The 24,114-nt window shown below is 45.2% G+C and overlaps 1 protein-coding gene across 6 annotated transcripts in view; it reads right to left on the reverse strand.

The window, feature by feature from the left end:
- The window catches only part of Myo1b (myosin IB), a 162,752-nt gene that overhangs the window by 95,297 nt on the left and 43,341 nt on the right, over positions 1–24,114 (reverse strand). For all 6 annotated transcript variants that reach the window (XM_040753657.1, XM_040753662.1, XM_040753660.1 and 3 more), the window contains exon 3: positions 15,779–15,894. In XM_040753657.1, the coding sequence (XP_040609591.1) occupies positions 15,779–15,894 (116 nt within the window). The remainder of the gene's footprint in view (positions 1–15,778; positions 15,895–24,114) is intronic.

Here is a 24,114-nt window from a genome sequence, read left to right on the forward strand (position 1 = left end):
TAGAATTGTTATGTTCCTATATAAAGTCACTATGTTCCACAAGGAAGTTATGGGAGATATTCATGATGATGTCTTGCACGCCCTAAGCTAAGAGAAATCTCATTCTAACCTACAAGGAAAGTGCAAACAAGACACTTTGCTCCCATATGCAAAACTAACTTTACAACTGGTCACATTTCCCCCTCTGTTTCCACTACCAGGAAATGGAAAGGGTGAGTTCAGTTAGCACAAAGAACATCATGGCACCAGCTTTCTCTCAGGTCTCAACTACTTTTTATGTCCCCACTGCTCTGACTTTTAAAGGTTACTTAACTTATTACACCAACTATAAAAGAGTAAGCTGTCTTCAGTCAACTATGAATGAGATAATAATTGGAAAATTAGTCAAAACCAAAGGGACTACATGTTTACAAGCAGATATTTTCTTTAGAGGTGAAGGGGTTGGTGTAGGATGGCTAGATGGATTCACGCACGCACGCACGCACACGCACACACACCCACACAACTATCTACATGCACATGCACATGCACACAGGCTTACCAAATAAAGACCACAACTCAGAATTTAGCACATCTCTAAGTAAACAACTTTGGGAGCCGACTGTTCTGGCTGCTGTTTGAAAACCAAGACTCAAGGCAAGTCTACTGCGAGGGCCTCTCTTGTCTACCATCCCCCACACACTTTAACACCCATCTTTCCTTCAATCTCTGGTGTTTTTCTTGTGCTATTTGTTCTTTGTTTCCAGTCTCACCTTCAGAGAACTGCAGGGGGGCATATCTGGAGTCAGACAGACAGGCCTCACCCTGGGAAAACCACTTTCATGATCACAGTATTGGTTCCTCTAGGTAAGCATTCTTTCTCTTCTTTCTTGAGCAAAAAAGCAAACAAACAAAATTCTTCTGCGATCCTTTCTAACAGTTTTACTTCTCCATCGTGTGTCTTTGACTACAACTTATTTGGAAAAGAAAATTTAATTTACGCTGCCCTTAAACACAACTTTAAACTTCTGAGTGTAAAGGAAATTGATTTTTGTTTATTCATCACCCATTTGGGAAGTGTGGGACCCAAAAACATGAACATTGTACTGGATTCATTCTCCAAGCTGTTTAGAACCATTGTGCCAAAATCCCAATAGAAATCAGCACCTAATCATCTAAAAATCCCAATAGATACACCAGGTTCAAGAAAATCAATATAGGAACTGTGCCCCAAACAGATCTACTGCAGTAAAGAATCAAGCATTTAGTCACATCTTCAAATGATCATATAATGTTGACTCATTCTACAAATAGTAACTGTGGCATTGCTAAAAACTTTGTTCATAATAAACCAAAGTTACCAGTATCTGTGTAGGAGAGTAATGGGAGACAAAAAGAGTCACAGCAGAAACATGCAAGAGGAGCCAAAGGCTTTATTTTTGCAAAAATGTATTCAAATAAGATTCAAATAGGACTATGAAAATACACTGATTACAGTTATAAGAAAAAAATATTTGAAATGTTTTCAGAGCAGATCTTACTAAAATATACCATCCCACTCATGCTTTTCATCCATGCAAAAGCTCTTCCATGGCTTCCAAGCTCTACCAAGTCTACTGATGTGATGCAGGAGACAGCAGAGGGGATGAGGTACTCACTACATTCCACCCGGTCCAGTTCCCCTTCCTGGCACGAGGGAGGATTAGTTCTCAGCTTCCTCTGCGGCTAGTGAGCCCACATGACTATGCACAGGTCAAAGAGGAAGGCCCAAACAAGCTCTGTTCTGTTCTGTTCTGTTCTGTTCTGTTCTGTTCTGTTCTGTTCTGTTCTGTTCTGTTCTGTTCTGTTCTGTTCTGTTCTGTTCTGTTCTGTTCTGCTCTGCTCTGCTCTGCTCTGTTCTCCTCCCTTCTCTCCCTCCCTCCCCTCCCCATCATGGTGGGGCATGGCTTCATACGGGCAGACAGACGTGGTGCTAGAGAGCTAGCTGAGAGTTCTATATCTTGAAGGCAACAGGAAGTGAACTGTCTCATTGGGTGTGGCTTGAGCATATGTGAGACCTCAAAGCCCATCTCTACAGTGATGCACTTTCTCCAATAAGACCTCACCTACTCCAACAAAGACATCCTTCCCACTAGTACCACTCCCTTTGGGCCATTTTTTTTTTCAAACTACCAAAATGACTTAAAAGTTTGAATTTATATTTGCATGTGTATCTCACAAGGTGCACAATGCATTAGGAAACTGGTACTGAACCTCATAGCAAATATACCGGGTGGATACTAAGACCACTGATCTTGAAGTAACATTTTATTCTTGCTTGGAGATGTTTACTCTTGTAAAAGCCCAGTACATAAACAGAAAATACTGAGACATGTCAGACAACACACAATAAAAAACTGTGAGATCATGACACCATGCACAGTAAAGACAACTTTGCAAAGAGACCTCAGATGAAGGTACTGCCCCAGATGCGTCGTGACAGCCAGCAGGGCTTGGACTGAAAGGAGTGGACAAGTAAATCCAGTGGTACATAGGGCCATTGTGAAAGGAACTGTAGGCAAGAAGAGGCTGGGTGCTGAAATAGACTACGCATTTATCAAACAGCCATTTCCAAAGCCAGAATCTTTACCAAGGGCATTTAATTATCAAAGTGATACTTGTAATCCATGCCATCTATGTGCAATCATCAAAAAAAAAGGCCCTACGTGCGGACAATAATAAAGATTTTTCAAGTTGTAAAGATTAGGATTCAACTACGCTTGCAGGACAAAGCCCGCCATTCCCCACCTGCCATTCCCCATCCTAGACACAATGCTATTTAGATGAAAGCAATGTTAGGAAAAGGAAACAATGTTCAAAGCAGTAGATATCATTTTCTATGGGGTTTAGGAACAATGCCCAGAAAACACACACACATATTTCCACACTTCCTTCTTCCTTCTACTCAAGGTTCCAGGTAATGAGTAACCAGATGGCATGACTCACTCATATCACGTCATCTCTAACAGCTTCATGTGCTCAGCTTACAAATTATATCCTTACCACCTTTATAAAACTGTTTGCTATCATTGTTATTTAATAAACCTGTATGGCCTTGGGCGAGGCTTTTCTATTTGAAATGTCTGTTTTTTATCCATTGTTCTATTTCTATAAGCAAAATATGCAAAAGACTCTGCTAGAAAAGGCAACTGCACACACTGACGCATTACCAATGCTACCTGGCTAAAGGTGAGCGAGGACACGCGGACAGGAGAGCATCTATGACACCACAGCAGTTGGTGATGCCTACACTTCCAACATCAGTGTCATCCTGGAGGGCAGCAGGCTTCTCCCACTCCAGATCCTTCCTATTAAGGTAGGGAGATGCTCAGGAGAAAGGATACATCTTCTACTTTAGTCCTCTAGTGCTAAATTTTGTTAAGTCAGGCTAAGCCATTTGTAAGGCTGAGGATGCTCTTTTTAGTCTTGAAGCTGACCACCTCAAGCGTCCAGGTGTTGGGCACTAATATCCAAAGAGAAGGACTTCATATGCAAAGCAGACAGAACCTTTGCAGAAGCCAATTGGTATATTTGGCACCAAATGTTGCCCTTCCTGAATGATATTTTGATCCATCACCAAGAGCAACTAGAGGTTTTGTCATAAAACATAAATAAATTAACATCTGTTTACACTTAGAAGTTATTTCCACAGTAAGTCATTCATCACTTGTTCATTAAAATATTGCATACATACACATTTGAGCATATTCAACAAGTCTGAAAACCTTTTTCCAGTTGGAAATTGAGTTGAATGGTGGCAATTCTTTCCAGACGCAAAAGCTTGCAATTTCAAGTTCTGCTGGTATCCAAACCCTACTCCTATTACTCTTGAGTAACCTTCACAACCCTTCAGTTCCCCCAATGACTCAAGCAGATTGGAATTTTGAATGCTTTAATAAAATTTAAAACTAGTTCTATATAGAACTATCAACTCAACCCAAATATCTTTCCCTAATACTCTGGCTAATTGTGGTGTTTTCCATTTACATTTCATACAGCTATTTATTAAGCTACAACTGCCCCCTACTTTGAGAATTCCTTAAGGCTCAATGCAGGTAGCATTTCCCGAGTCTCTGAACACAGTACTTTTGGGGGGCTCACAACTCATTCCTTATCTCTAAACACTTGCAATTGGCTGTCTGTGGCCACTCAACCAATCAAAATGGGAAAGATTTGGAAGAAAAACTACAAAATGGGAACAACCTTCCGTGCCATTATTCTCTAAGCCATACAAAGTAAAATAATCAAGAGATGACTTAAAGTAAGTGGAAGCTGTAGGTGGGCTTATGAGTCTATGCTACAAGTCCTTTTCAAAGTAGACCCGAGCCTTGGCAGATCTGAGTATCTCCAGAGTTCTGGAACCAAGATCCCAGAGATATACCAAGGAACAAATGCATGTGTTGTTATATCACAGTGGCATACAGCCACACCTCACCTTAGTTGACAGGAAGATCTTTGAAGACAAATATATGCCTTCTACACAAACTCTCTAATAGTAAGCGCCCAAACGCACTCATTCATCGGTAAGTTTTATGGGGCAGTTCCACCACGTCAGGCATTGTTGCAGTTGCTATGGACACACGGATATGTAAAACCAATCTCCCTACTTCTTGTGGAAGTGGCACTATAGCACAGAAGACAAGCAGTACAGAAACAAGCACACGAACACACAGTGACATGACGGGATGACAAACTGAAGAAAAGGAGGCTACCGGACAATGAGACGGGGTGGGGGACGGCTATCTTAGGTGGTACACGCAGGTGACTCTAACACCTGAAATGAGCCTTGGCTAAAGCAAGAGCAAGTCCGTCACTGCAGCGGGGAAGGGCAATGTGACAAGCAACAGGAGGCCGGTGCCACGCAGAAGAGACTGTAGGGGGACAGTAGGCCAGCACCCAGGAAGCCATGCAAAGGTTTCAGCAGCCAGCAGAAACACCTGACGCGCGCCTCTGGAATGCATCACTCCAGCCCTTCGCCCTAAACACGCGAAGACAAGGTGATGGGGAGAGCTGAGAGCAGCAGCAGAAGGCCAGCAGGGATCTGGTGGTGAGCTGTAGATGGATTGGGAAGACCTGATGATGAACTGGGCGTGGAGGGAGAAAACGGACAAGAAAGGTTTGTGCCGTGAGTAACCAAGAGTGGTGCTGGCACCACCCAACCACCCAAAGCCAAAGAGGAAAGGGAGCAGGGCCATCCCAAGTCTGGGCTAAAACATGCTCAAGCGTGCAATGCCTTTAGACCTGGGGAGACACCAAGAGCTGAGTCCAGCCATCTACAGCTGAGGGTGGAGGTCCAGCTGGGGATGGAGTCCAGAGAGCAGCACCAGTGAGCGCACAATCGGTAGGCATCAGCGAGGGCACAGGGAGCAGGCATTCAGAGCCCCTGTGGCTTGTCTAAGTGGTGGCCTGAGAGAAGAAGTCCCAAAGCCAAGTCCACTAAGACTGGGAAGAAGGCTACATCCCAAAGAGCCTTTGAGGTGGCATCCACGAGCAGAACTCCAGAAGACCAAACTTAAAGGTCTGCATGAAGGAGTTGGTCTCACTGCCAAAGACAATGGGGGACTGGTCACTAGATCTGACAACATGGAGGCAGCAGGTGATCTTCAAAAAACTATTATAGTGCTGGCAAGGTGGTTCAATGGGTAGAGAAGTGCGTTGTCAAGTCTGATGCCCAGAGGTCAATACGCAGAACCTGCCTATGTAGTAAAAGGAAAGGACTGTCCCCAAGTTGTCCTCTGACTTCTATATGTGTGCCATGTCCTCTGTGTGTGTGTGTACAAACAAATACATGTAATAATTTTTATAAATTAAAAAAAACACCTATTTTAGAGAAACAGAAAGAAAATCAGAGTGAAGTCACTCAAAATAAGAGAGAAGCCTGGGAACAATTTTCTCCGTCTTATAATAAAAGAAAGCAAAGAAATGGGAGGTGTGGCCAAGAAGAGCACTCGGACACCCAGGCTGGCAGTGGTGGGGAGGGAGGTCGTGCATCAGAAAGAGGGAGGGGTGCTAGAGAGAAGTCCCTAAGGACTGGACTGTGGGAACACATGAGGTGACACCCAATGAGGGAGCTGGGAGACTCAAATGTTTCTGAGGCAGAACTGTTGAAGCCGGCTCTTTCAGTTTCTAGAACGCTATATCCAGACCCTCCGAAGTTACACTTCCCAGTATTCAGGAGTTTCCTCTGGCTTCTTGTGAAGAACACATGCACGTGTACGTGTGGTCCTTGCCTCAGGTGTCTCCTGAAACCTTCGCAATTTCCTGAGCAATGAGTTTCTTATTATTCATACGACAGCCTCTTTCCCTCTTACCTGGGGTTTTGCTAGTATATGACTCACAGTGGCTCCCTTTCGCCCTTACCTGGTGTTAGTGCATGACTCACAGTGGGTCTCTTTGGCCCTTACCTTGTGCTAGTACATGACTCACAGTGGGTCCCCTAGTAACTCCAGGATGGGAGTGTTCAGCAGAAAGACCCAGTCTGCAGTTGACAGTGAGAACTTTGGTCCATCTCCCCACCTCCAAGAAAAGGGCAGTTCTAGAGACCAGGTCATAAGAACCTGAACAACGAGGTGGCCAGGGGCACAGAGGGGACTCCAGCTGGCAAGACACTGAGGTGCAGGCACGGCAGTGTGCTGGAAGGGCATAGGCTCTGGCCTAGACCACCACCTCCTGTGTGGTCTTCCAGTCAGTACTATTACACACACCCTTTTTAATAAATCAGTAAATGCTGTGCTTCCCTGAGTTCTGTGAGAGGCCCTAGAAAACTCTCCAGAAAGAGAGCGGCAAGGTAAGTATGGAAATCCCTAACTTTGTGACTACTGAAAAGAAGCATGGCCCAGCAGGACACGCCATTTACAGACGGCACCTGAAGTGGGGAAGTCTTGCTGGACACTCTGTCGCCTGTGAAATCTACGCTATTCCTAAGTAGCTGAATGTCAGAACTGACTGGATCATTCCACACAGTATGAGAGAACCTAATGGTGTTCAGGAAAAATCACACACTCTGGCACTTACTCCACATCTATGGCTAGATAAGGGAATTCACGGGGACCAATGACACAGTCACCACCTCCACATTGCACTTTAAGTGGAATAAAAGAACAAGACAACACACTCCGCACTTTCTTAACCCACAGTCTTAAATGAAAGGGAGGGGAGCGCACAACCACCCTCTTGCTTCCTAAACATTAGATACCTGAAGGGCTGACAGGTTCTGACCCATGACAACTAAACACCATGGGAGGAGAAGGGGGGTTAGCCTAGGAATAAAACAGCTCCATGGAGAACCCACACACCACAAAGGAATTCCAATGTCACCTAAGACCTTTTCACAAGTACATCTGCAACACTGTAAATGTTGTGCAGCTCTGAGTCGAAGGGGTCCAGGATTGGGAATAGAAGGTTCCATCTGCATATGGTACCTGGTACCTAGCAGGCATTCAAGTAACATGCTGAACAATGGAGTCTACACTGTTCCCTCTGGCTGGAGAACGCCTCTTCCATGTACATGAAACAAGCTCATTTCAAGAGTCCACTGTCCCATCTCCTAAAATCTTCTCCACAGGGTCATGTCATTATTGCTACACTCAAACATTTGAGCCCTCTGTAAGGACAGTAATGAAACAGGAAGAATAAGGATGTTCTTGCCTCTTTCTGGGGTTTGTCTTTGCCTTCTGTAGTTATTACTGACTTATTACTGACTTGTTGGTGTCTCCTGCACCATGCTGTGTAGCCTTCAAGACAAACTCATCCTCAGAACCTTGCACTGACTAGGGATGTTGGGTCATGGTTACTGGGAGAAGAATGTCCTTCCACTGGATGACTTTGGATTCCTCACTGGCTGGAACTGGCAGGACACAAACCCTGAACCTCAGAGAAGCAACAAGTGCCCTTCTTGGGCTGGCATACTGGAACCTGATCCCTGTCCCCTTCACATGGGTTCCAGACCCTGAGAGTTGCTCAACTTTTAGGCTCATCCAGTTTCAATTCTTAGGCCTGAGTATCCCAAGTGCACACATCAAACTCAACTTTGCTCATCTCCCCAGAACAGATCAGGACCAGTGCTGGCCAGCCAACATCCTGACAAATTCCATCAAAGCCCCAGCCAGGGGTCCCAGCAAGGATTCTTCTGAAACAAAGGGTAGGTGTGGCACCCTGACAGCCTCCTAAGCACACACCCTTAAGGAAAGGCCTGGGTGTCAAGGATGGAGTACTGAGCTAACCTTTTCAAGACTGGGATCCTGCCTGGACCACTCACCTAATGAGAAAGGCTTTTTCCCAGACTGTTAAAGGACTTCACAGAGCCCAGAGACCAGCACAAGGGCAGGAAATAGTTGGCTTGGCTGGGAACCAAATTTTCCTTTGAGATTCTATCACTGAAACTAGCTCTAGGCTGGTGTGAACATTGAATGTATGCTCAGCTTTACAAACAGTCTTCTTGAGATATAAAGCCTTTCAAGTCCCAGATGAGCATTTGACAAGAAACAATAAAACTTCAACAGACATCTACAATTAGAATTAGTGTCGTGAGAATAATAAAAGACCCAGAGACTGATATTGGGGTTCAAGTTGAGGGTCAGATAAAAAAAAAAGCACCTGGCCACTAGCTCTTATCCAGTCTCTGGGTCTTTAATTATTCATGTTACAGATTAGGATTCTGAGACTTCCTGGGCATATTAGAAAGAGTTTCTGCTAACAAACGTGTTCTTACATCACCACAATTTTTATGGCAAAAAAACCTTTCGGCTGGTATCCCACTCACTTTCCCTCTTTCAGCTTAAGAAGCTTCAAAATCTAAAAGAATAATAATTAGCTGGGGTCCCCCTCTACCCACAGGACAGACTCAGAAAGGAACTACTTTAAAATTAGCTCAAGGCAGGACAGAGATATACATGGCCCTGCAGCATTTGCCAGCAAGCCTGATGATCCAAGTTCAATCCCGGGGACCCACATGGTGGAAGGAGAGGACTGCCTGCCTGCATGCAGTTGTCCGGTCGCCAGGCATACCCCCACCCCAATAAAATAACTGTCATTTAAAAGATAAGTAGCCTCGAGAAAAGTAGCAGACACGGGGTGGGGGGGGAGGTTTGAGATTCAAGGGCGAGAAGACACAGCGTCATGTTGTTAAGGCAGCAGATGACCCATGGCCACTGCACTGCAAAAATGACACTGGTCTCTCTGAGGAGAACAAATTACCTTCAAAGATTTGGAAGGCAAACATGGCGTCCGCCTGCTGCTTTACTGTGACCCTGGCAGTCATGTGTAAACGTAAAAGGATGGTTTTAGCCATTCAAGATGGTATTGCTATGGTGACACTTTAATCTGAAGGGTCTGAAATGGGGGTGGGTGAGGGGGTACTCTGCTTCCTCCCTGCATAAGTTATGCACGCATGTCAGAAACAGAGGCAATGCTTCAGTCCAGAGATTGTGACCCCCAGACGCATGGTAAGACTAAAACGGAAAGTCATCACTTTCTCCCTTCACCAAAGTCTTATTACTTCTTCCCCTTCCCCCTCCTGACTGCTGGTGTAGGAGACTTCAGCCTCTGAGTGCATTAAGTCAAAACGTTGTCTCCCCAATGAAAACGAGAATTCTGTTTTGCTCACGGCTGCATCCCACTGCCTAAAAGAGAGCCCGGAGCACAGCAAGTGCTCATTAAATATTTACTCGGTGAATGAATAACATTTCTAAAGCAGTAAGTAGACAGCATGATAGACAGGAAAGGACAAACATCTTCCCGAGTACAGTGTTAGAAGGTACTAGAACAACTAAAGGTTCAATTGCTCTAAAAGTAAAATGAGAGAAGCAATGCAGTAACTTTAGCAATTTCCCCTCCCGTGCAAACACACAAGCACTCCCTAGGAAAAGATGTCTCCACACGCACTTATCCAACCAACCCTTACAAGAATATAAGGCCAACAGTCAGAGTTCTCACTATAAAGATTATCGTCGCCATACGCCATATAAAAGGGACACCGCCCCGTCTCCTGCAGAGGACCCTTAAGCTAAGCTCTATGTGCCCAGCTTCGTCATTTCCAGTCTCAGATAAAATCAGAATGTTCTCTATAACATTTACCTGGCTCACCTGGAGTGCAATGAAAAAAAACAGGTCAACCAAGGGCTCGGGACACACAGGCACCTACGTCATTCTACAGGCATGCAGTCCTAAAAACTCAGTTTGATGCATACGTGGGGTCAAAGGTTCCAGAGACATGTCTGTATGACTGACATCAGCCCCATCCACACTCCCCCAACTCCTGCATTTTTAGATGAGAGTACGAAAATCTTCAAAGCCTTAAATCCCTTTTCTCTCAATTTTCAAAATTTCCATTTACAAAAGAGGAAAGACTGCTTACTTCAAATAGTGCTGGTAAATCTTACTGCGATGTGAACATACTTCATCCCAATTCAAGAAGAACATGTGGCCGGGCGTTGGTGGCACACGCCTTTAATCCCAGCACTCTGGAGGCAGAGGCAGGCACATCCTGTGAGTTTGAGGCCAGAATGATCTACAGAGGAGTTCCAGGACAGGCTCCAAAGCTACGGAGAAATGTCTTGAAAAACAAAATAAAAAAAAAAAAAGGAGGGGGAGGGGGAGGACTACGACAACGATGACATGTTTCTGCTCTGTCGTGAGCTGTGCCTACCAAAGAGGGTTCTGGCAGAAGTGGCGAGTTCCCTCCACAGACAGCTTGAATGAAGAGAACCAACTAAAAATACTTATGTTCAAAGGGCACTATAAAAATACATAGCCTCATATTTTGATAAAAAATGAAAAATTCTCCATCATGGTGCATGACATCTGAATAAATACCTCAATGTTTTATGAAGCACTTGTTTTCAGTTATGTCTCCATTATGAGATAAAGCAAAATGAAAAAATTATCTAAAATTCCTTTTGGTTTCCAGTTATTGAGCTCTTAAAGGAAGGTCAGTGTGAACCACAGAGGTGAGCAGGATGAATGCTCGGATTCAGCAGGATGGCACTGGGGGCTGGAGAGATGGTTCAGCAGTTCAGGGCTCTGTTCTCCTCCAGAGGACCTGGGCTCCATTCCCAGCACCACACGGCAGCTCACAAGCTCACAACCGTCTCTCCTGGAGGATCCAGCATGCTCTTCTGAACTCTATGGGCACCAGGTGTGCGCATGATATACACACATACATGCAGATGAGACTCACACATGTAAAAGAGATTAAACAAATGTAAAGGGGGGGAGCGGGGATGAGGCTGCACAATTCTGATAACTCAAAGGCAGGATCTAACTGCAGAGCAGAGTTTTAACAATCAGCATAGGGCGCAGGGAAGAGATGCAGAGAGGAGACAGGAATGGTCTTCAATGGTTGCTTCCATGAGGAAGAGCAGGATTTGAGGTTAGAGGAGAGATCTGAAGCAGGAAAACAGACTACCTGGAAAAGTAGGCCAAAGACCCTGTCCTGTGGAAGAGTATTCTGGAGCGCATGCAGGCCGCCTGGAGGGAAGACAGCGTGGCCTGATTACAGATGGTGGCTGATAAACTGTAGCAAGGTCAAACATCAACTGACAATAGTCCAGTGGTCTGGTAACTAAAGCCCTGTAGGCGGCCCATCCCAGAGCAGCTCCAGCCGAGAGGGAGGAGCCAAGAAGCCCAATTCTTTCCCTCTTCTCATCCTCCTCATGCTTTCCCATTTTTGATGTTTGAGATCTGAGGCGGTTCTCTGAAAGGTACCAAGTCCTCCCTAGGATACCTTTTAAAAACTATTATCAAAGAATTTTGTGATCACATCAGAAAGGAACCACATCTGCCTGAAGATGCCACCCAAGGGCCCCAGGCTCCAAAGTGTAGCCTTTACATAAAGGGGATGGCACGTCCCTTGGAGGGAGTTGAATGTTGAGGAGGCCAAACATTCCAAAAGTGTAGCAGCAAACTTTTCAGAAGGACTTTAGGTAAGAAAATATCCTTTTTTATCTATGTATATATCTTTCCATTAGCTGTAAATCATATACTTAGTGGAATGTAAACATTTTAACTGGCTGAAATGTAAAGAAAAGATAAACCTGAGAGACTTCCAAATGCAAGAATAACACTTTTGCAGACTATCAGTGAGCTCACTGTTTTCATTTCTCCTTTAACTTTATTATGATTATATGTGAGCTTGTGAAGGGGGCGGGGGCATACATGCCAGGGCACGTGTGTGCAGGTCAGAGGACAACTCTAAGAAGTCAATTTTCTCCTTCTACCTTATGTGGAGTGTGGGTATTCACCTCAGACTAATGTGATGCTAAGCCATCCCACTGGCCCAAACAAAATTCTTGAAAGGGTTATAATTAAGGTATATCCAAAACCAAAGTCATATTATCACCCTGTGACAAAAAAAAAATCTCTGCAATCTGAAAAGGCTGGCCTGGGTTGTAGTACGAAGCCTGTTTCAAGATACTGACACTGACAAGGAATAATGCAAGAAGATACAAACACCAAAGGAAGTGAGAAATGCCAACGTGGAGGAGAGACAGTATTTGGAAAAGAGTATGTGACATGGTTTAAAGAATGTTTCCCATCTTATTATTCTAATTCTCATTGCTAATGGCAGCAACAGTCTTTCCTATGGAGCTATGGAACATCCATGTCAAGCTCTGTATACACAAGATTATCCAGATAGCAACTAGATATTTCTCCCTCACAAAACTCTAAGCTAAAGATTACCTTCCCAGTGAACAGAGAAAATTACTTTATTTCTCAGAGTTACAGTCTCTTCTGGCAATTTGTTTCAGACTGTAAATGAGCTGACACATGAACATAAGCCCTATGCAATGTATCTTCACTGTCCCTCCCACAGTGGGGACAAAACTAACAGGGTACAAGTGATACCTGACCTGGTAGAAAATCCCTGAGCAAAAGCTAAGTTGTTAACTGTGACAAGAGCAGCAGACCCAGCACGGGCGGAGAAGAGGTGAGAGGTCACCTGTCATCTGAGATTTGAGGAAGGCACTGGGGCTGCTTTGGGACAGAGGGAGAATGGCCATTGCACAGGTGCTGTACTAATGGTACCGCTCTCCACCAGGGTAGCAGGACCTGTCTCCTACAAGAATGGTTTAGAGGCAGGACTGAGGACAGACAGGTCAAGGCATGTCCTCGGGCAGACATCTACCACATCAAAACATTTCCAAAGTAGAGATTTAAAACTAAAAGTGGAAATATGGCTTGCGGGGTAGGCAGTGGGCGTAAGCTGAGGCATGGTTCTAGCTATTGTGGAGGGTGAGCCCAAGAACAGAGGCAGCCCAGTAGAAATATACACAGCAAGAAGCCCCGCTGAGAACGCTGTGCAACTCATTTCCAGGTGAGGGGCAGGCACGAAGCACACCACAAATCGCCACCACCAGATGTGACAATTTCCTCGCTAGTAAGGCACCTACCTCAAAGGTGAGAAGGAAGTGAGTGATAATACAGGTAGAGCCTTTAGGGCAGTGCCGGCACACAGAGGATCTCAAGAAGTACCAGCTGGTGGTATATAGTCAGGGTTATTGCAACTAAGGACAGTGGTCTGCAGTACAAAGCTGAAACAGGAGTGAAAACCATTTCCAAGTACGCATCCATCACAGTGTGAGCTAAACTTCAGTGTATGTAAGAACAGCCCAGACGCCCATGGGAAGGGAGGTTCCTGAAGTTGGCCTTTTCCAAATATGTTTTCTGAATAAGCCCATGGGAGACTGGCAATGGCTCCAAACACCATACACTGAGCATGACTTCAATACCTAAGACTTAACATAAATATTCAAGCATCAAATAAAATATTTCATTGCAAGGGAACTCGAGGAATGGTTTTTAAAAAGCAATTTTAGATTTCTATTTTTCTTAAGGCACAGCGAGACTAAACCACTGGCAAAACTGACTTTCAGAAGAAAACAGGATAATCAAAACCTATTTGGTTGGCAAAATATGAGTGCTCAGTTTTTAATAACTATTCTCACATATTTAAATATAACTTCCAAACAGCCCCACATGTTCCTGTGAGCTGCATCACTGAGCAAAAAAAAAAAAATTATATAAATGTAGAGAGTGAGATAGACAGACACTAGACATAAATATACATATATATTCATATATATCCCTTAATTATGAGAGCTTTCAAGACGTGACAGCTGACCCTCAACCACAGAGAACACAGCTAAGGCTTTAGCTATGGTTCTAACACTTCGGTGCCGAGCTTCCTGGCCTCAGCATTACTGTCTGTGTTCTGGGACTGCCGCATGCCACCGCTGTAGGACATACAGGGGGCATCCCTGTCCTCTTGACCAGCAGAGTGTGACAATCAAAACTGTCTTCGGACATCCTCAGTTACTCAGTCACCCAACCCAGCTCTGGCTGGAGACACAGCTGAGCATCTGAGCCACAGGATTCAAGCATAACCATTTCAAAAGCCACATCGCCACTGCCACCACCATCACCACCATCGTCACCACTGCCACAATATTCCAATGACAAATTAATCTTTTCCTCAGCCAAGACATTTTCTAAATATTGTCCCATTGGTATTTCTGCTCACAGACAGTGAACACTGAACAAGCATGTTCATTTATATAAATCTCATGGTAATCGGGGGTTGTCTTCAACAAAGCATTTGTTCTCGATGAGAGGATATGGCTGCTGCAGGAATCTAACAGCAATGAGAGCAGCAATCACAGCACAGCCTTGCAGAGAGAGCCCTTGACACTTTTCCAGGCTCCCAGCCTAGAATCCAGTCACAGTTCCCAAATGACTTGAATCCACATGCAACGGTTTGTCACACAAAAGCGTCCTACTGCATCTAACAACACCCTTTTGCAAGTCACCATGTTACTTACTGCAAGTGAAGACAGTAAGAATTCTGGTAAAGCCCTCAGACCCATGAGGAGGGGCAGGAAATGTTTCTGCTCGGGCAAAAGCTAGAGAAGCCGGAGGCTCTCAACTCATTACACAACTTGGCCCAAACAGAATCCTTCTCTTTTTCTTTCAATTCAACAGTGGACATGAGAGTGTAAAAGGGTGATCAGATTCCTTTTAGGTATAAGTTAGTAGAAGAATATAACTAAAGAAATAAAGAGGCTTTGGAGTTTTAAGATTTCACTGAATTGGCCTTATAATTTATTTATTTATTTATATATTTTTGCTTCTCCAGGCATTTTTACGTGGGTAATTAAAAATCTAGCAATCCAAGTCTGTTGTTAATCTATTCAACTTCAGCAAACTTTCGTTGGGTTACTTCAGTCATTCAGACTAGACAACAAGATTCCAGTGGTGGTTTAAGTTAGCAAACCAATTCCAGTATCTCTCTGCATGTCACATTGAGACCTTAGAAGGACTATGGACATTACCTACCACCTTCTTCAGAAAAACTAACTCGTAACAAAAGTCAGGAAAATTAGTCAACCGGTGAGCAATGTCCTTGGAAGTTAGATGGTGACAGTGCTGTTGGTTGGTCCTTCTACCCAAACCTACCTGTTTCTGCTGTGAGTGTGTGACATTATGCCTGGCTGCTGAGCTCTTACAAACAATGCGAACTGTTTCATGTACAAAACTAATCGGCAGCTGCTGCTTACAGACTCCTCAGGAGAAATATTTTACACTTAAGTATTTTGCCTTACTTTTTTAAGGCATTAACTACTAACTTCTACATTCTTTCCAGTGAGCTAAAAACCGGAAGGGGGAAAAAAACACTTTCCTGTGATTCAAGGAGACAGCTGCACACATCTGCCAATTATGCACGGGAGTAGAAGGCAAGCTTAAAGGGTTTTCAGGCCATACTTACATGTGAGGGCTCAGTTCGTAAAAGTTTCTGTTTCTGTAATCTTCCACTTTCTCAGGCGAGTAAATGGGTAAGGACCGGTAGGGGTTCACAGATATCACCACACTCCCAATGTATGTCTGTAGAGAAAGAAGAAGGAAGAAGTAATACACTACTACATGGGACACAGCTGATCATCTCAAAGTTCAGCGTGATAAGGTTTCCCCCCTTTGAAACCAACACTTGTCCTACCACCTCACCACAATTTTACACACTTCGAGAGCACGGTGCCTCTCTGAAGACAGGCGGCCAACGGAAAGCATACACTTGTAATTGAAACTATGTTTCAGGGTAAACCTTGACATAGCCTTATGACTCGGGACACGAGGTCTCCAGAGCCCCGTGGTACTTGCCAGGTTCCCCTAACTGCTGCTCACTGTAATCAGGAGCCCCGCGCACTCTCAGGAGCCACATACTCTTACAGCTAGTGCCTCCGCTTACCTTTGCCCTTCAGCTTCAAAGTGAGCAAGAGCATCAGCAGCCCAACTCCCCAGGCCAGGCTCACACCTAGGGTAAGGCTTCACCTAGGCGCTGACCCCTACAGTCTCCCATCGAATACCAGGACAGACCACAGACAATTCAGTATTAGATCCACAGCTAGCCAGGCCTTGGAAATACACAAACAACAGAATTTCATACCACGATACACATAGGTAGTAGAATTTAAATGTACTTTCTGATGGAACATACGCTTCATGTTGGATTTACATTTAACAGTAAATTTAAATGGACTCCTGAGGGGTCGATGCTGTATTTTAACAGACAGACACTAACTAAACTCCCGGCTGCAAACTAGAACTGTCCTCCTTTGTGTCTCAACCTTCTGCTGCTGGCAGCTCCAGGTACTGGCTTGGTCCCTCTTGTGCAATGCCTAGCCCAACACCACAGGCAACAGCTGCTTAATGGTAAACTCATCTTGGCAGCTCCGGTTTTCCTTAGTTTCAACATCAAAAAGACAGACGAAAACATTGGCAACAAACTATACATGTGATTAAAAATCTCAAAAAGGGGCCAGTGAGATGGCCCAGAAAGTAAGGGGGGGGGTCTGCCTTCAAGACCTGAATTCTATCTATCCTTGGTACCCATATACATCATGGAAGAAAACTGACTCTTACAGCCTGTCCTCTGCCCTCCACACATTCCCCACTGCATGCATTTGCACAAACGCACATCCGCGTGCGCACACACACACACACATGCACACACGCACATGCGCGCGCACACACACACTAAATTAAAAAATGTAATTTTGAAAAAAGTTTTTGAAAGGAAAAACATTACTAAAGACGACAGAGAGGAATAGCTAGTCCAGCATGCTCACTTTTCCAACATCGTCATCAAAAGTTAACATTTCTAGGACAAGGATTTCCAGAACTGCCACCACTGAGACCCACGGAGATGAAAATTAAACAAAATAGAAGGCAAAGAAACAGGAGAAATGTTCCGCAGTATTTTTATATGAGCCACAAGGACTGTAATTAAACAAAACCTTTCCCAAAATGGGGAAACAAAACAAATCATTTTGTGTATGTTCAACATATATGAGCATAATCTAATCAAAAGTGAGAAATCTGCCATGGTACGACAAAACTGTACCTCCACACAGGGTGCGCTCCTAAATTCTGTGGTCAGGACCCAATTAAATTGGCCTGACAAAGAAGGACTGCAGGTTCCCCAACGTCCCAACCAGAGGAGGCTCTCCCAAAGCTTTCCATGCTCCTCACACTAGGGCTGTTCTGAACAGGCGAACGTGTCTAAAATGGAAAACACATTATAGTTACACCACCAACGTGAAAGCGTGGCCACTGGCCACGGCTTTAGTATTTACTGAGTAACTGATGAGCCTTCTTTGCAGGGGGAAGTACTTGTATCTTTTTCTGTTTATAAAATAAAAATAAAAAGTTGTGTACAGACTCTGTCAGCAGAGAAACCAACTACTGGGCTGGCTCTTTACGCCGGCTAAGCCGTGATAAACATCTGTCACTGTGGCATTCTTGCACCGAGAATGAATTCTGTTGCCTCGGTTTCAACGTCAAAACCCCGGCTCTCGGCAAGTGAGTTTTCCTTATTTGTAACTTTCATGCAGCAACACTGAATTAGCTGTGATTCTCCGCCAGCTGTGTCACTACCCTGTAGAACAGGGCCTGCCCACTCAGGCTGCTCAGTAACTATCTTTTACTGAATGACGGGCTCACACCAGCTCTGATGAGCACTAAAGTGGATGGCTCTGTCTATTATTCTTCTGTTGACATGCAATGCCAAATTCACTACGTGTGGTGACTATTGTATTAAGCCTGTAAGCCATGTGTTGCCAATGGACAAAGCTGTAAACGATACCTTTCTCTTCAGCCTCCTGCCTACTGTGGGGCAAATATGACTGGAAAAACTTCTTCCACCTGTAGTCATACCTCTGTGAAACTAGGAGGGTGTTTCAGAGGGTAGTGTTTATTTTTTCCAAGTCTTCGAATCTGGACTTTGTTTGATCAAAGAGACATTAGCAAATGCGACCCAGGCAGATATCTGAAAACCATGTGTGGACTGGGATGTCCTCAGGTCTTTACAGCTAGCCTGCGTTTTTTATAAGAATGAGCTTGAGCTATCAATTGGGGTGGGGGGGAGGGTGTTCTGCCGTATAGCCTGTACTGTAGGATACCAATGAGCCTGAAGCCACCAGATAGTTGAAGTCACTGGAGTAATCCCAGGTGAAGCCAGCAGAAGATAACCAAAGCGTAAATCAGACTAAACTTCTATCCAAGAGATCTATGTGCAAAGAAGATTGTCACTTTAGCCATTAATTTCTGAAAACGGTTTTGCCACAATGCACCAATAACCGATACACCAACATCCCCGAACAAACCAGAAAAGGGGCCAAGCAGGACCAGACACATTCATCTAAGCAAGCATTGAAGTTGCCATACTCCCCATGTTACCAGACTTGGTAGGATCTGAACCTATGCCTCAACAAACCAATTAAACAAGCAAGCAATAGTGAAAAGCAGGAAAAGGAGGCTTAAAGGAAGAACCAAGAAGTGCAGTGACAAACACACACTCACTGGTACGTGTACACACACACACACACACACACACACGCGCACTCGAATACTCAGTGTCCCACTGTAAAACTCAGTGTCCCTCTGTGGAGTCTGGATATGTGGGTATTATTAAAGAGAAGACAGCCCAGGTGAAGGCGCAGCCCCGCCCACACCATTGTTTGGGCTGCATCTCCCCTGCAGAGCTGTCTGACAGGCTCTCAGGAGAGTGTAAAGTCTCTTTGCAGGAGACAAGTTCTTCCCTTTGAAATCAAGCTCTAGCCTTCTCCTCCCAGCATGGGACTCCTGGGGAAATTTCAATTTCTTAGGGACAACAGTTTTAAAGGGAAGCTCACACGTGTCTCACACCTCATCCCTTCCAAGCTGGTTACACCCATCTTACTTCCTGTCTGCATCCTAAGCCTTGAACCCCTAAGAGGTTTGCCTTCTACCAGGACAGCTACCCTTGCTGCGGATGGGGCTTCTTCCTTGAGGGTTCAATAAGCAAAGATTTAAAAAGCCCCATGGTAGCAATGAGGATAATTAGATATTCAGTCACAATCCTCCTCTGGAAACACAGAAAGTAGTCTGGAAGCACCTGACTGGTGGGGTAGGACTGGTATTCAACTGTGGCTTTAGGCTGCCCATTGTGTACTTACTCATGGAAACGCAGAATTAAAGCTTTCTTCCGGGATGAGAGGAGTGGCGGGGCAGTTCATTTCTACAGCAACGAACATCTGAGCCTAACTGTTTTTTAATATGTTTTTTTATTATTTATTTTTAAGTTTAAATTTAGATTAGAAACAAGGTTGCTTCACAAGTCAGTTCCAGGTCCCTCTCCCTTCCCTCCCCTCCTCCCGTGCCCTCCCCCCCAACTACCCCCCATTATCCCCTCATTTCCCCAGGGAGGCTGAGGCCCTCCATGGGCCTGTCCATAGTCTGTCATTTCATCCAGGGCAGGGCCTAGACCCTCCCCCCAAGAGTTCAGGGTGAGAGTGCATCTCACATTGTTGGATGGGAGTCCAAAGTCCATGTGTATATTGAGGATGAGTACTGATCTACTGCCCAAGGCTCAATAGATTCCCTAGGCCTCCTCACTGACACCCACATTCAGGGGGTCTTGATCAGTCCCATGCTGGATTCCCAGGCTAATGCCTGGGATTCAAGAGTTAACCTTTGTCAGGTCAGCTGTTTCTGGGGCTGAGCCTAACTGTTATCACGCCATTTTCTTACCACAGCTAACCTTCAAAAGAAGCTCATTACCAAGTAGCCACTTCCTCTGCTTATCCTGCCAACCTCGGCACCATCAGCCATCGGTGTCAACCTCCCTCCCACAAACAAGGCAATGGAAAGCTCCTCTCCTGTCTGTCACTGCCCTGCGTGACCAACCGCCAACGTCTAGGGCAGGTGAAGGAAAAGAGGAGAGAAAAGACGGGAACAGGAAAAAAAGTGTCAGGGCAGGCTGGACCCTGTATAAAAGGCACATTCAATTAGCAGATTCCCCTTTCTCCAGGGCAGACATCAAGTCAAGAATGTGCAAACATTCCTAAGTCAAAACCATCTCCAGCTGCATGGCTTAAGCACTTCTGGCACTCCAAACAGATGTCTTGCAAGTAGCAAACACAACCTGAGGGTTCCTCTTGTGCCTGCAGCGAAACTGGCCTCTTTTCTGGAGGACAGTCCATCCAGCACCCTTCCCTCTCCAGACTCCAGTTCAGAGCCTGGGAGAAGAGCCCCTGTGGCCAGAGCTTGTGAAAGGCCAGGCATGCTATTCCATAAGGAGTGCTGGCAAAGCTCATTCTCAGTGACCTGCGGGAGACCCCAGCCACCCACAGCTTTTAAAGAAATCCCAGGTGAACTCTGGCACTATAGGCATGGATGAGTTCAGCTGAGGTCTAGGGGCTGGGGTCCTGACTCCATTGTTACACAGAGGTAAGTAGATTCCAACAGAGCTACACAGCGTTTACAACAGCATAGTACATATATGGTCTACAGAGTGCCTATGTACCTGCTGTGGGCTTGGTGCTTGGGTGTATAATGTCATTTAATCCTCAGATCTTCCAGGGGCATTAGTAATAATAGTCCCTCTGTATATACACATGAGGAAACTGGGGCAGCAAGAAGCTAAAAATGTGCCTAGCTTTACACAAAACTGGAGATTTACCAGAAAACTGGGAGCCACAGTTATAGAACATTCCAAACAGATTTAAAGCAGTCAGCAGGGTATGGTGGAGAGTCTGAGCTGAGAGCTCACACACCGCAGGTGTGGCTTCAGATATAAGCTCTTTCATCATCCCCCGCCCCCCTTTGTCACACAGCAGCTTCCATTTCAGACCTGCTCTTGCACTGCCTGCCTTGAACTCATCGCTCTACAGTCTGGTCCTCCCCCTCCCTCCTCCCTGCTCCCTTCTTCCTCCTCTCCCCATCTCTCCTTCCTCCCTCCTCACTTCCCCATCCCCTCTCCGTTCCCCATCCCTCTTCCCCATCCCTCCTACCTATGTCTTCCCTCTTCCTGCCTTCCTCCTCCCTCCTCCCACCCACACTGTTTCTCCTGCCCTCCTGTGCTAAGGCCATGAGTCTTAGTTACTGGCAGGGTCGCTTTGCTTAGAGAAACCCTTCTGGCTGAAGCGAAAAGGCAAGCTTCTAACATAATAATCATCTTTGTTGAGAAAGTTGCTAAGATAAAGACCTCCCCCCACCCCTGTGTGTGTGTGTGTGTGTGTGTGTGTGTGTGTGTGTGTGTGTGTGTGTGTGTGTGTGTTTTCGAGACAGGTTTCTTCTCTGTGTGCATTCCTGGCTGTCCTGGAATTCACTTTGTGGACCATGCTGGCCTTGAACTCACAGACATCCACGTGCCGAGTGCTGGGATTAAAGGTGTGCACCACCACTGCTTGGCTGTCTTACTTTATCTTTAGACTCTCTCTCTCTGCCAAAAGATTCTAACCCTGCTACTTACTGGCTCATCCTGAAATTCTCTTGTGGGGTGAAGCCAAGAATCCTAGGTTTGTGCAAGTGGAGATGTCTGAAAGAATCCCTCCGGCAACTGCAAGAAACAACACAGAGCTGTGCCCGTCCCTATCACCACCTGTTAGCTTTAATTATTTTCTACCTGTCTGTGAGATCCTTGAAGAGTCAACCCAGGTACATTAGAGTGTTGGCAAATAATATGCACTTCAGTGTCTTTCAACTAGGCTACCAGTGAACCTACATGATATGGTCACAGTGACATGGTCACATTAGTCAGCAGAAACATATTCTGACAGCGAATCAGCTGTCTCCCTTAGATCATACAGTCCAACAACTCTAACCCCAGGAGCCCTGGATTAAATCTTCCATCACTGTACCAGGAAGCACTCCTCTGGTGGGCAGAAGCATTCCAGTGGACCATCCAGAGGATGGATGCTGAAGGCTTTATACTACCAGAAATGAACAAAAGGAAGAAAGAAAAGGCGCCTTCAACTCACAAGAAAAACATTTTTATCTCAACAGAAAAAAAAATTAACGATAATAACCATCCCGGCATCAGAGATGCATTCATCAGGAGGCTGTCGATTAACAGGCAAATTTTACTTACACCATCTGGCATGTTATTTAATCTACAGTGGCTTTAAAAGCTGCCAGGGAAGATGTGGGAGCCCTCTGAGTACAAGTCTCTAAGTCACGTTACCTTCACCTCTGAAGCATGGAATGGTTCAAAACCAGGATGGTCCAGGACTCAGGCAAAAGCAGCCCATCACAGAACTGTATAAGCAAATCAATTTAACTGACTGTCAATAAATAAGGAACACGTTTACTAAGGGCCAATTTTATTTGAAACGTCATATTAAATAGAAAACCCCACAGTCTACACATCCAAGGCTTTCATAACACAGCTGAGATGCATCTTCTATAGAGAAGAACAAAGTTTCAAAGCTAATTACTCTTGTGCTACAAGCCTAAATCCCAGCCTTGGTGGGTCTAAGGCAGTTTGACAGCCATGAGTTTAAGGCAAGCCTGGACTATATAAAGAACTGCAATTCAAGGCTAGCCTGGGCTACACAGCAACGCTAACTAGACACTAAAGTAGATGACAGGATGCCATGTAACTGTCTGAGTGTGAGGTCTGGATGAAGGACGGTCCCTGTGAACTGCAGAAAGTCCAGGAAGGTCCCTGGAAGCAGAGACCACAGCAAGTCTACACGAGGAAATTGACTTTGGAAAAGCAGAACCAAGGAATGGCATTTGAGATTTTGGTTGTAGGTGGGAGCTACCCCTGGCCTTTCTCATCAGCTAAGTTCGGGGTCCCCTAACTTTCAAAGCACACACTGACTGATGGGGAACACCTATTTGTACCTTGTTCACTGCAGCATTAGACAGGAAAGTAACACAAGTGTGCATTGACAGTAAACACATAAATGGATTGTAGCACATCCATGCAAGGGAACACTGTTCAGATTGGAGCATGAGAGCACCTTTGGAGGACAGGGAAGAGCATGGCTTCACTCCAGCCAAGCTACCCAACAAATAATTAAGACAAAGACCACAACCTTAGCAGAGGAGAACAGGGAAAGGAAAATGGAGGAGGGGAGGAAGGAGGAGGAGAGAGGAGAGATGGGGAAGAGAGGGAAGAGGGATGGGGAAGGAAGGAGAGAAGAAGAGAGGAGGGAAGGAGAAAGGATGAGGAAGAGGAGGGGGAGGGGGAGGAAAGATAGAGGATGGAAGGGGGTAAGGAAAGAAAGAGAAGAGCTAGGGAAGGGAGAAGGGGTGGAGAAAGGAGGAGGGACAGGGAACAAAGAAAGGAAGAGGGAAGGGGATAAGAGGAAGAAGGGAGGAGGGAGGAGGGAGGACCAGACTGTAGAGTGATGAGTTCAAGACAGGCAGTGCAAGAGCAGGTCTAAGATCGAAGCTGCTGTGTGACAAAGGGGGGGATGACAAAAGAGCTTATATCTGAAGCCACACCTGCGGTGTGTGAGCTCTCAGCTCAGGCTCTCCACCATACCCCGCTGACTGTGCTTTAAATCTGTTTGGAATGTTCTATAGCTGTGGCTCCCAGTTTTCTGGTAAATCTTCAGTTTTGTGTAAAGCTAGGCACATTTTTAGCTTCTTGCTGCCCCAGTTTCCTCATGTGTATATACAGAGGGACTATTACTAATGCCCCTGGAAGATCTGAGTGCTAAATGAGATCACATATCAAAGCACTAAGCCCACAGCAAGCATTCCATAAAGAGTACCCCTTATGATGGTATAAATTCCACTCAGCTCTACTGGAATCTACTGACCAAACGCGTAACA

This window comes from Mesocricetus auratus, unplaced genomic scaffold, assembly GCF_017639785.1.
Source record: "Mesocricetus auratus isolate SY011 unplaced genomic scaffold, BCM_Maur_2.0 Super-Scaffold_100010, whole genome shotgun sequence".
Lineage (NCBI taxonomy): Eukaryota > Metazoa > Chordata > Mammalia > Rodentia > Cricetidae > Mesocricetus > Mesocricetus auratus.